Source organism: Gavia stellata, chromosome 22 (genome assembly GCF_030936135.1).
Source record: "Gavia stellata isolate bGavSte3 chromosome 22, bGavSte3.hap2, whole genome shotgun sequence".
In the NCBI taxonomy this organism is placed as follows: Eukaryota; Metazoa; Chordata; class Aves; order Gaviiformes; family Gaviidae; genus Gavia; species Gavia stellata.
The window spans coordinates 13622917-13635608 of NC_082615.1; the positions used below are offsets into that span (position 1 = coordinate 13622917).

The 12692-nt window shown below is 43.8% G+C and overlaps 1 protein-coding gene across 1 annotated transcript in view; it reads right to left on the minus strand.

The window, feature by feature from the left end:
- RNF213 (ring finger protein 213) overlaps positions 1-12692 on the minus strand; it is a 50340-nt gene that overhangs the window by 1362 nt on the left and 36286 nt on the right. The window contains exons 45-62 of the mRNA XM_059827971.1: positions 11581-11791; positions 10406-10596; positions 9966-10094; positions 9092-9202; positions 8610-8852; positions 7859-7940; positions 7195-7229; positions 6771-6865; positions 5872-6031; positions 5374-5554; positions 4457-4551; positions 3632-3883; positions 3179-3311; positions 2377-2460; positions 1823-2003; positions 1495-1696; positions 1270-1347; positions 757-954 (exon numbers count right to left, since the gene is read on the minus strand). Coding sequence (XP_059683954.1) covers positions 757-954; positions 1270-1347; positions 1495-1696; positions 1823-2003; positions 2377-2460; positions 3179-3311; positions 3632-3883; positions 4457-4551; positions 5374-5554; positions 5872-6031; positions 6771-6865; positions 7195-7229; positions 7859-7940; positions 8610-8852; positions 9092-9202; positions 9966-10094; positions 10406-10596; positions 11581-11791 — 2661 coding nt within the window. The remainder of the gene's footprint in view (positions 1-756; positions 955-1269; positions 1348-1494; positions 1697-1822; positions 2004-2376; positions 2461-3178; positions 3312-3631; positions 3884-4456; positions 4552-5373; positions 5555-5871; positions 6032-6770; positions 6866-7194; positions 7230-7858; positions 7941-8609; positions 8853-9091; positions 9203-9965; positions 10095-10405; positions 10597-11580; positions 11792-12692) is intronic.

Here is a 12692-nt window from a genome sequence, read left to right on the forward strand (position 1 = left end):
TGTCTATACCCTGCCCTGCCCATGCAGGTCAATACTGCAGAGGAGCACAACCGCAGGGAGTCCATCAAGCCCTTTTAACCTGGTGTAGAAGCCCACCTGCAATAGGCCTCTCTCTCCCTCTTCCCCGTTTTGCCTCCAACAATCCATCCTTCCGGTATCATGAAAGGGAGAAGGAAAGTGACAGGGCTATGTCACAGGTGCTTGTCGTAACATAGTGCCTTTGCCCCCTATCAGTAAAGGCTCTCTTTTCACATGTCATTAGGAGATAAAACCTTCCCCTGGCACCACTTTTGAGAGGTAAAGGCACATTTTTAATCCTGCTCAGCACCAGGCAAGCCAGTGTCACTGAAAGCTGATCATAATTGAAAGTTCTCCCTTTTCTCAGTTTTAGCATTGCAACTAATTATGCTGACACTCAACTGAGAATTCTCCTTCCCGGTGCTGACAGAAGAGCTTGGATCTGCAGAGAAGAGTTCAACCTTCTGCACATCCCACACCTGACCTTTCTGTAGGGTGTTGCAAGAACCTGCTGAGCATCACAAGCTATTAGATGCTCCCACCTTGCAAACACTGGTTGCATGGGAAGTGAAAATTGTTTCCTCCTCCTGGGCTGCTGAATATGGTGGGGAGGGAATTCTATCACATACCTTTTCAAGCTGAACTTTTGCTGGGCTTGGAGATCAGGCTGGCTGGATTTAGTATGAACCAGCGCAGATTTTATCCTGTAAGAATAAGAGCTTTGCTCTCAGGACTTACCTGCAGTACATGGGGGTTTGTCTGATCACCCATCTGCAGAACTTTTTCTATGTAGTCAGTCAGAAGCATTTCAGCATTCTCTCCAGCCATGGCCAGGAATCCCAAGGTAATTTCAGTGACAGACAGAGCATCACAGACATCACTATAAGACTGTAGTTCCCCACTGATCATGTTCATCACAGAACTGGGGAGAGCACTCTGAAAACCATGAAGTCAAAGGAGTTGCTAATATTAGTTTAGAGCCATTCCTTATTGCTGCTCAAGTTGCTAAAGTTACAGAAGATGGCTGAGCCCCAGATTTAGGAAACTGAAAATGCTCAACTATATCCCTTTCCTTTGTAAATCCCAACTGACAAAAGGCAGCCAGTTTGCACATAGTCAAGGCATGCCGGGAGATTAGCCAACAAGCCTTCAGAGCAGATGAACAAGGCAAGTGACAGAAGACAAGCCTGACGTTTCTTGGGACATCAGGGGTCACATGCTTGCCCTGTTTCCTCCAATGCAGAAACCCACCTGATCCACCTTGTTCCTGACATCATTGAAGAGCTGTTCATAATTCCGGTCATGTCTGTACACGAGGGTAGGTATTCCCTGTCAGGAGAGAAACCCATGGTTGTAAAGCTTTGGTAACGTTGCTAACCCTGCTACAGTGCATGCCTGCCTGCAGCTAACACTGCAGGGCTCCAACATCAGCCGAGAAGCTGTCTGCAGAAAACACAGCTAGCTGCCTTCTCCTACCGTTAGGGTGATGAGAGGTTTCCCCTGCAGGAACTTGCTGATGACTTGCTGCTGGATCCTCTTCAGATCAAAGTCCTGCAATGTTTCCCCTCCCTTCTCCATGCTGTATTGGCAGTTGGATAAGATCAGAGGAATCAGGTCTCTCTCAACCTCATAACTGATCAAGTGCAGGTCAGCCACTTCTGACGGACTGATCAAGTACCTGCAGAAGAGAAAACAGTCTCCATTCAGAGCAAGAAGCCTTTATAAAAAGCAGGGAAAGCTGACCGAGTGGCAGCAGGTAATACAACAGAGCCCAAAAAAATGCCTAGCTGGAATAGCAACATACCTATCATCTTCCTTGATGTGTTTGTTCACTGAGTGGATAAAGTCATTGTGCAGACTAATGAGATAACTGACTAAGGCTGTGGAGCAGAGGCCCAGCCCCTGTCGACGTGGCAGAATGACCTCAAGGTTGCTGTCCAGGGTCAGGTCAGCATCACAGTAGCCTTTAGGAAGCTTAATTTCCCCTGAAATAAAAGGCAGAGAAGACTGCGTGAGGTGGCCCAGAGCCAGCCCACAATGAGCAAGCCTCTCCTGAGCTGACCCAGGTCGGGAAAAAGCATAGAACCTGAGAAAAGCAGCACTCTTTCCATTACTTATAAATGCTAAAGGGAGCAAGTTCAGGTGAGGATACTACAAGAGGGAAGCAAATTCTTCCATTTGCACCTAGATCTCCTTAAACCTTGAATGGCCAAGGTCAGTTTTGAGGATATGTTTCAGCATCACTGATGGGAGGAACTTGAGCTGTCGAAGGGTAGTAGTAGAGGAGCATTGTCTGACAGCTGGCAAGCTCTTGCTTCCATCACTCTCAAAACAGTGCTGGGAAAGAAAGGTACTCACCATTGGTGTCCAGCGAGCTTCTTAACTTGTTCCAGACAGACAGAAACACATTCACTCTCCTCTGTAACAGGTCCCTCATCACATCTGAGGAATAACAGAAAGACGAATCCTTGAAACACCTTTTACTGGCAATACCATGAAACTCCGTCATGTAAGCATTTTCAAAGCACACCACTGAACTCTAGGCAACCGCTCAAACAGATCAAGAGAGACTAAATAGACATTAAACAGTTTTCTAATGGTAACAAATTGAGTCATTTGCTCTGTTTGTTTATATTCTGCCATTACTGTCTGCTATTGGCCTAGGCTACAAGGCTGGATGAATCCTCGGTCTGATTCTGCATGACCTTTAAGTACTTTTCTGTAAGTACTTAAAAACATAAGTAATTGTACTTAAGTACAATTGAAGGAGTTGCCACAAAATGTCTGTATGCTGCTCATGAATGGAAGGGAAGGACATCTATTCCACCTTTTAAGCAGGCCCTACTCAAGGGCAGAGCTTAAAAATTCAACATACCTGCTGCTGCATTCAGGGATTTATCTTGCCTATCTCTGAGCAGAGTCCCCACCCCTTGTGAACAATCTTCCTGTGCTTAATTGTCTTTAAAGTCATCTGATGACTTTTCCAAGCATAACTCCAGGGTTAAGGTCTTCAATTCATTTGGATGGGAGTTAAAAGGAAAATATGAGGGCTTAAGACTGCAAGCTCAGGGGAAGTTTTCACCTTCATTTTCAAATGGATTCATTTTCAAATCCAGTGCTTTTTGTTTCACTAATTACAGTTTTGGCATGGTCTTCTCACCTGAGAGGGGTTCGCTGAGGAAGTCTCTGATCGAGCAGTGCTTGACATCAGCGGTGTTCTGAAATCGCCTCACCAAGTCTCTCTGCAGAGCCAGAATCTCTGGTAAGAATTTAACCAGCCTCAGTTCTGTTTCCTGGAAGAAGAAAGGAGGCCTATGAGTAAGGTTGTTCTTGGACAAACCAGTTTTGAATACTTTTATGGAATTACTTTTTAAATGTTTAAAAGAAAAAATATTTTACACATGCAGTTCTCAAGATTATAGAAAGTTACAAGAATAAAGACACTATATAATCAAACAGTGGTTTGGACCCGGGCAACTGGCTCTAGGTGACCCTGCCTGAGCAGCGGGTTGGACCAGATGACCTCCAGAGGTCCCTTCCAACCTCAACCAGTCCAGGATTCTGTGAGCTGATCTCTGAACATTGCAGTCTCCCATCCCTGTGTCACACCCACCTTCTGTAGAAACTTCCAAAGGAGAGGGACAGTGTCCTTGGCATTCTTTTGCTGGACTACGTGGCCCAGGTTCTCCACTGAAATCCTCTTTCGGCAGCTCCACATCTTGGAATGATGTATGTGACTGTCCTTTGGCAGCTGGGACAGGAAAGTGACTGGGTCACCATACACCATTTTCACTATTGGATTGGAAGAAATTCTCTCATCTTCTTGTATTTGTCTATTTAACTTCAGAAGTTTTTTATCCAAATCCTACGTTTAAAAAAAAAAAAAAAGAAATTGTATCAGAATTGGCAGTGTCCTGCCATGTTGAACCTCCACTAGAGTATATGTCCCTAATAGCTTGATGACCAATTGACACAGAAATATGTCAAACCAGAAGACCAACTCCTAGGGAAGGCATGTAAAACATACTTCAAGACAGCTGCTTATACCATAAAGTTATTCTTTGTTCTCCAGCTCATCCAGCTCACAGGTCTTCCATTCTTGAGATGATGTATATGGGGGGAAAAAGGCAGTCAGGATTCATTTGGGGCAACCATATGCTCACTTGGACAAATACTTTCAACTTCGCTAAGACATTTCTGCTTTTCCAGCTATACAAAATCATAGCACAACTCTAGTCTCAGATACTCATTTCCACAGGTAGAATAAAGTTAGCTGACCCTTACAAATTAAAGCTAACCTGCAGTTGTGTCACAGATGGCTTGGCTTTAGGAATAGCTGGGTGAGAAGTGTAGCACAGCTATTACAGCAGGTCAGATTTCCAAATAAGTGGATTTCGAACTGCTCAACTACTGAAATTTTCTACAGCAAATTTCTCACCTCCAATTCAGGAACGATAATTGTGTTTGCAACAATTTCTTCCCATTTGTTTCTCTTCTGTTTAGTAGAGAGCACATCATCAAACTGAACTGGCCCTGCAACAGGAATATTTAGTCTCTTACATTTGCAATATTTCAGTTAAAAGAAAGCACAGATTCCCTAAGCTTCCAGATGCGACATCCTTGCAAGTTAGCATGATGAGCCAAGAGCTATTACAGAGGTCCTATCTAGCTGGAGAGTATCATCCAAAACAGCACACAGCGATCGCAGGTTTTCAGAAGCTTCAGTCCAGTCATTCATTTGAATGATGTGGACATTTATACAAGTCATTCATAAACGCGGAAAGGTTAAACAAGTTGTCCAAGGTCAGACCATGATCAATAACAGACCAAAAAACAGAGCTTGGAATACTGATTTGTGCTGTCACACACTAAAAATACGGCTGTTACATATAAATCCCTCTATGACACAATGACTCATGTCAACTTGAACTCCAGATTCTACCATGAACCGTACTCTACCATCCCTCTTCTACCAAATAGCTTCTTGGTAGTCGTTTAGAGGGCAGTATAGTGTATAGATTGTACACAGCTTGAGCTATTTTGCTTTGAGCGGTACCTCTGCTTGTGAGCTGAAAGCTCTGTCAACATGTCATGAGGGTTGTTTTTATTCAATAACTCCTTTCAGAATTATGCACCAAACCTTGCAAACCCCATGTACTTGACCAAAAGAGAAGTAAACAGCCAAAAATTCTTCACTCCCTGCAGCAAGAAAAAAAGCCTCAAATTTCTGGATCTTCCTCATCAGGTCAGTTACTGCCTGTTGGAAATGGTCTAACAGCAAAGAAGCTAAATAATTGCTGCCCTTAAAATGCTGATATAGCTTGCAGATGTGATATAGCAGGTAGTTTTCCTTACACTGGCCTGGGTGCTGATGAGGGTCCTTGAGGAGGCTGCCGAGGACAAGATGAAGGATGTTGATAGTCTCATCCACACTCTTCCCCAAAATTTTTGTCAGCTGTGCCAAGTCCTCCTGAATATGCTGCTGCAGGAAATTCACTGAGTTGCGCACCGGTGGCTTGATAATCTTTCGCAATGACTAAAAGAGAAACAAAAGGGAGGAATGAGCATAGCCAATAATGTCCAGTTCAAGCACAAGGCATGCAGAACTACAGTCTACCAGAAAGTCAACTCCATCCTACAGGATTCCTACTACTGAACAAATAAAGGCAGGTATGTGTATTTATGCACTTGCATGCACGCATATAGGAACCAAAATCACTCCTGGGCAAGGAGGGAAGTCAATTTGGGTCTTGCATCCTGCCCTAGTTACTTGGCAATATGATGAAAAGCACCAGCATCACGAAGGTTTCACTACATTTCATGGGGCCACTTGGAACTATTATTGGAAGATACCTGAGGATCTTTTGTGGCTCCCAGCAACATTGTCAAATGTGTAAGCAAGCGTATCAGAACGAAGACAACTGGGGACATGGCCCGATCAGACACTCCTGTTGTTTTTCTGTGTTGTGCATCTCCAAGTACGTGGCCAGTTTGAGTCCTGTCTTCATTACTCCTGTTAAAAAGTGTATATATAGCATGTTTTTTGTCAAGGCAGAAAAATACAAGAGATTTCTTTGATACAGGTCAAAAAGACGTTACTGGGTAAGTCCTCTGAATGCCATAAAAGCTGCCAATTAGAAGTGCTACAGGGGAATGAGGACTTCCTGGAAGTTTTGTACACAAATAAGCCAATTTGTTTGGTTTTGCTAGCTGATTACTCTTCCTTGGACATCTCTTCCAATTATTTTCTATGAAAGAGGCAATGTCCAGCCCTGTAGGGCAAGATTAGCCAACTCCATGCTGGACAGATGAGAAAACACTGCTGTTAGAATTAGTAACTTTAACATTCTTACACAAGCTCCGAGTGCTAATGCAGAGAATCAAGTTATAGTTAACGGAGCTCTGGTAGAAGTTCTTCAGTCATGCTGATCCATTTAAGAAAACGTTGCCTATTGCTATATGTTGGTGTAGAACCACATAACCTGTATCAGCCTGGATGAGCAGGGAAATGAAAAACCCTAAACCAGCAGCTTGACAAGATCTTATGTTAAGGCAGTTTCTGCACAGAGTTATACCAGCACTCCTAGCAGCTGAGCCTCTTCCCCTCAGAGGCCCATGTGCAAGCTAACGGGCAATTCCACATGCCACCTTTCAGGTAGCAGCATGAAGTAGTTGGTACCTTTTGCCTGGAAAGGATGACAGGCAAGTACCACATCATTTAGCACTGAAAAGGTTAATGAATCAAAGCATACCGGAATACTTGAAAGCCAGGCAGTGGTTTATGGTGTTCCCCTCCAATTCGGGCACCACAGTCGGGACAGCAGCTAGTTTCCATGGGGCGACCACACTAGCAAAAAGCAAAACAGGAACACTGAATTCCAGAGTAAGAGCCTCTCCAGCAGAGAAAGAGAATGAAACAAAAATCCAAGCTGTAGCTGGTTAATTCAAAAACTGCTACTGGGCAAAGGACCTCTGCCTCTCTTGTTTCCTAGATTTATGGTATAAACTGTGTTAGAGCTATTTTAAATTTTACATTACAATGGAAAAATGATTAATAATACAGAGTTTAGAAAATGAACTGCTGTGCAATAGATCATTAAAACCAGTAAACAAAATAAAACAGTTTCTTGTTGAAAACACTGCCTGCTTAAAAACCCACCAGTCTCAAATTCTTACCTCTCCTACAGTGCAGGGGTGGCCATTTGGACATGCTATCAATAAAAAGAAACAAACAGGACAATATTATAAGACAGACATTTACAAAGCCCCTGTTATTTCCTTTCCTAGGGACTATCATCTTGGAGCAAGAAATATGCTTCAAGATCTAATGAAAAGCACTGACAGTCCCAAAGCTCAAAGGAGTGGTAGACCCACATAGGAACCAGAGGAAGTTTTCAGTGCTTCTCTCCTTAAGAAATGAGGAATGGAAGCCTGAAAGATTCTGCTACTGAGTACCAAATGGGCTGCTAAGCATGAATGCTCCCACTCCGGGATTCCTAGTCTGCAGTAAGATCCTACTGCGGAAAGCACAGAACTGAAAGCTGGCCAGGAAGGTGTCAAAGTGCTCCTGTTCTGCTCACACCACTCGAACATTTCCAGGAGTAACAGGGCAGGTCTTCTGCACTCTCAAACTTTGTAAACAGCTGTAAGTTTGAGACTAAACAGACACTCGATGCACTTTGGTGCATTACCCACACAAGCCATACCTACAAATCTTAATTTACAAAGGATAACTCATGCTGAGAAGAGCAGTGTGTCTGTCCTCACATTTGGAACAGTTTCATTCAAAAACCAAAGGATTATCCTTCAATTTCTTTCACAGCCAGTCAGAAGCACTTACTGTACCAGCGCAGAGTGGCCATTCCTTCCCAAGCCCGAGCCTGAGCCATTATATCTTCTGGCATTGTAGGCAGAAAAGAGTGCTAAGGAGGAAAAAGAAAAAGGGGACAAATGAATATATAAATTAGTTCTTCCCTGTAGCAGTTGCTCATTGGTTCCTTATTCACGATGGGGAACAAGAGACATCTGAAAGAAGAGGTCATGCGGATGACGTACATGCACATTTTCAAATTCTACCTTTGAAAATCCACTCTTAAGAACTGTCGATATTGTTAAGCCTTGCATGTGCACTCTGTAGACGTCCTGAACTGGATTCCTTTTCGGGTCGCCTCATGTACCCTGGTGCATACCAGCACATTTTCTTACGCCTTGGATAGCCAGGAAAAGTAGAGGCAGCAGACCCCTCCACCCTGGCTCAGCCTAGGGCTCCATGAGCCATTATCCTCTAGAGCATGCAGGTCTCCACAGTATGACCTGCCAACTGCTTTCAGACTTGCTCACTCCAATATCAGCAAAAAGTATTTACCTGATACTGCCCAGGATGCAGAGGTACCTTGGAAAGGTACCAGTCCAGAGCTTGTTGTTGTGCTAATTAATCCCAACAGCACTGAAATAATCATACATCGGTAATTCACAGATAAAACAGTAAGTTGGTGCTTTTGATGTTAAGAAAGGTTAAGTTATAGAGGATCCAGCAGATACATGAAAGAACTAGCAATATGCTGAATTACCATTGAGTTAAATCTCTTTACCCCCATGGTGTGTGGATGGAATGCCAGATTCTTCAGGGGCTGCAGGACGGGGTTCTGCCCGCACAGCAAAACAGCTGCGGTATGAACAGCCATTTCAATTAGCGGTCCATTGCGGCCGAAGCTTTCAGGATCCACTGTCAGAGATGGCAGTGCATTCATCACAAGAGAAGCTGCAAAGTGCTGCAGGTCTGCAGAATTCAGGACTTGGGAGTTCTGGATGAATGTAGTCATAGCACCTGTTTGCTGAAAGCACATATTTAAAAGAAATAAAACCAGCATGATATTGCCCACCAAACTGAAGAGGATTATCAGCTGCTTCCCATGCTCTGTTGCCCCTGCTTTGAAAACATTTCCAGTCTGCTCAGATCAGGACATAAACATATTTGGGGCAGAACAACAAAAGGCTCTTCCACCAATGATTCCAATCTCATTCATCCTTATCAATGAAGCAAGTCACAAGCTTCCAAAGTGAAGTATCTTACCTGCTGTTTGGGATGAAGACTTGAGTCACTAACTCCATACAGGGCAGTGACCTCTCTGAAAATAGCCAGGAGCAGATGGACAGATTTTACAGTCGGGGAGCTGCTAGATGCCTAGAAAAGAAGAACGGATGATAAAGTTACAGGATATGCAGGCTTAGCAGGTCTGTCTAGCCCTGCTGAATTTCCCCACAAATGCAGGGGGATAGTGCAGAAATAGCTGTTCAAGCCATAAATAAATGAGTAATCTGACAGCACTCAAGCTGACTGAGGGTTTTACATCAGAAAACTCTCAAGTATTTTATTCTTCTAACATCCAGTCAGAACTGTGATCTCACTAGGCAGCAACCTGTACATGCCTTCCTTCAAACTAAATCAACATGCAAGTGAAAAAAAAAGAAATCACAACCAGGGTGTAATAGATGGTACTGAGACATTCAAAGGTGCACTGTTTGCAAACTTCTTCCTGAAGATTTTTGTATACAAAATACATATTGGAAAAAGGTTACAATTACACAGAAATCACCTGTTTGATTTTTGCGTGGCAAGACACAAGGCTAGGCAGATATGGGCAGGCAGTTGGCTACAAGGTGCCAGTATTGCTTACTGTAAAACAAACTGCTGCAACAGATTACAAGGGGAGAAAAGTGAGATGAGGCAACCAACAGAAATAACCTCAGAGTTATGTATGCTAGAACACAGGTGAGAAAGTAAAGCAAACAGATGTGTGTCTGTCAGCATAAGCCACAGTAACTTTCAAGCAAAGGCAACCCAGGCATCTCCACCAGAAGACACACTGCCAACAGGAACACATACAGCTTAAACACTGGCCATCCAGAACCCACAATAGGATTATGGCGAGGAGAATGTGCCCTACCTTCTCTGCCTCCAGAAGACCCTCAGTCTTACACTCAATCACGGCTTTCCCCACAGCATCACGCAGGACTCTGTAATTCTCGCCACATGCCAGGTAACGATCGATGTGATTAGACTGGCTGTTCTGTACCTGCAAAGGGAAAAGCTCACGGTGAGCACTGTGGACACGAACCAGCCATTGGACAAGGCAGAATCTCCTCTTCCTCCCAAGAACTGTGGCATTTCAGCCTTCACAGAGACAGCAGGCAAGCACGGCAACCCAAATGGCTTCTCATTGCCATAACAGACTCCATTCAATAGAAAGTGAGGATAAGTCATCTTTGCAACCACTCCCACTGTGGTGAGTCCCCCAGAGCCACACAACAGTAGAAACACCCCAAAGTAGCACAAACTGAAGACTAAGAGGAGACCAGAGCCGTCTCCAAGGAGACACCTCTTTACCTGTTGCAGAATTTCCACTGGGAACACCCAGTTAAACCGTGCCTCTGTGACAAGCTTCTGAGCAAATGCCATCCCATACTGACTAGCAATTTTCCGGACTAGGTAAACACGATGCCAGTCATTCTTGGCAAGGCTACAGAACACCCTCACGTTCGCCAGGTAACGCTGCTTCTCCTCTATCTGGTCTTGCTCTGGAGGGGAAAAAAGAAAAGGCAAAAAACACAACCTACCTTGTAAAACTCTTCTGTCAGCACTAGCTGTAGCACCAAGCTCCTTTTACTAGTACTGACTAATTACACAAGAGCACTTGAGAGCTCTCTTTTCCTCGGAAGCTTATCTAGAGTGTTTCCTCAGCTGGATTTCAGACGACGATTCATTTCTTTGACAGAGGATGACATACTCTACTTCCATTTCCTTCTCTCAGGGAGAGGTTTTCCCATTTACTGGGAGTTCATTCTCAGAGCTCTTCCATCTTGCTCAATAATGGCTTTCCATTGTCTCAACTGCCGAGGTGACGGTGTTCTCTAAGGACAATCTCCTGGGATGCATTTTGCTAGCCTGACATCCTCAATTCAAGGTCTGGACACTGAAGTCCCTTGGAATTAGTTACGTTGCCGCATTTTGATGCTTCATGGACTGTGCAAGTATCTGAGACTCTCCACACACTGTTCTCCTTTATTGGGTCAGCAAGTCAGCTCAAAACTTTTTACTTATTTTTTTGGAAGTATCTCTTCATCTTTCTCAGCTGTGCAGAGCTCTCATTCATACAAAACAATAAGTCTTACAGGAGTCATGTATCTGAAGCATCATATATGCTTTATTTGTTTATTCATTAAAGTTCAATTTAGTCGGTCCTAAATTAAATTTCATTGTTAGCATCTGGAGGATAAAATAAATCTCCTTCCAAAGGTGCAACTGCTATGTAACTACACCCTAGGGGTCACTGGCACAGCCTGGCTACTAGTTATAGAGCACTTCTAATACATGGTAAAGAGGACAAATAATGACTGACGCTCCTAATGAAGGAGAAAAAAAGCTGATGCACTCGTTCTCAGCCATGCATCAAAACAAGTTCTAGCACAGCACAGGTGCATTGACCGTGTCCAGCCCGCCTCCCCTGGTGACTCTGCTCTGTATACAGCATTTCCATTTGATAGCAGAATAATTAGACTTACCTGTGTGCTCATGCAAGTCAAAAAGCAGCTCTGCAGCCTTACTCAGGTACAAGCGAACCTTGGCTACTGCCTGCAGATATTCAACGGATGATTCCTGAGGAGTTTCTCGATCATTCTGTGGGAGATAGTTCTCTGGAAAGCCTCTGTCTCCAGGCAGATAGTTTATATGCTCATATCCAAGGCTGCCCTCAGACTTTTCACACATAGAATCCTAAAGATGGGCCAGAATATTGCATGAGCGGCAGAACCACTTAAACCAGATGTCCTGTGCATCAGTACTCCAATGCAAACACACTGCAGTAAGCACATTAAACTTCCATGTTTCTCACAGCACCCTCCACCTCAACGCCACTAGCTCCTCCCTGTGATCTCTCTGGTGCTTATCCTAAACCTCTGCCACATCGTCAAATGCCTTCTTCAGCAATACGCCCAAGCTCTCCCCGATATTTCCTAAGCATGTAGCTGAGGAAGATCGTTATGAGCATGCTGAGTGGCCATACACATGCCAAAACACACATCACATGTTCCAAGATGCCAAGCTCTACCTGTCTTTCCCTTAGCAAGGATACAAGTTTTGATCTTCTCTACAGTCACCATTTTAATGAAAACTGTAAGAAATGAAACCTCTACCCTGCTGTCAAGTTTGTTTAAAGTTGTCCAAAGCATTAGAAGTTATGCAAGGGGAGGAAAGGGAACAATCCAAACACCATAATAATCTAAAACTCTGCAAACAAAAAAGTGTCTGTGAAAACAAGAAAGTAGTCCAGTAGTGGACTACTGCAACTAAAAATCCCCCTGCTTGCTGCACTCCTGTGTTGGAGTTTGAGTCTGATCGGGCCTCTCTTAACTCTTAGACACCTGTCCAAGGTGTCTGAGAGAAAGAAGAATTTATGTAATGCTGCAAACACACACAAGCCTTATCTTGAAAAGCAAGGCTAGTTACTGGAGAACAGGTTCTGACCAGGTGATTTGCTATAATCTTCCTTTTGGGCTTTCTAGTTGGGCAGCTAGTAATGTGCACAAGAAACTTGCCTAAAATTGCAGAAGAATTTCTATTCTTGAGTTTTTGACTCCTGCAACAGTTTTATTGCCTAGCTCTTACCTACTCAGCA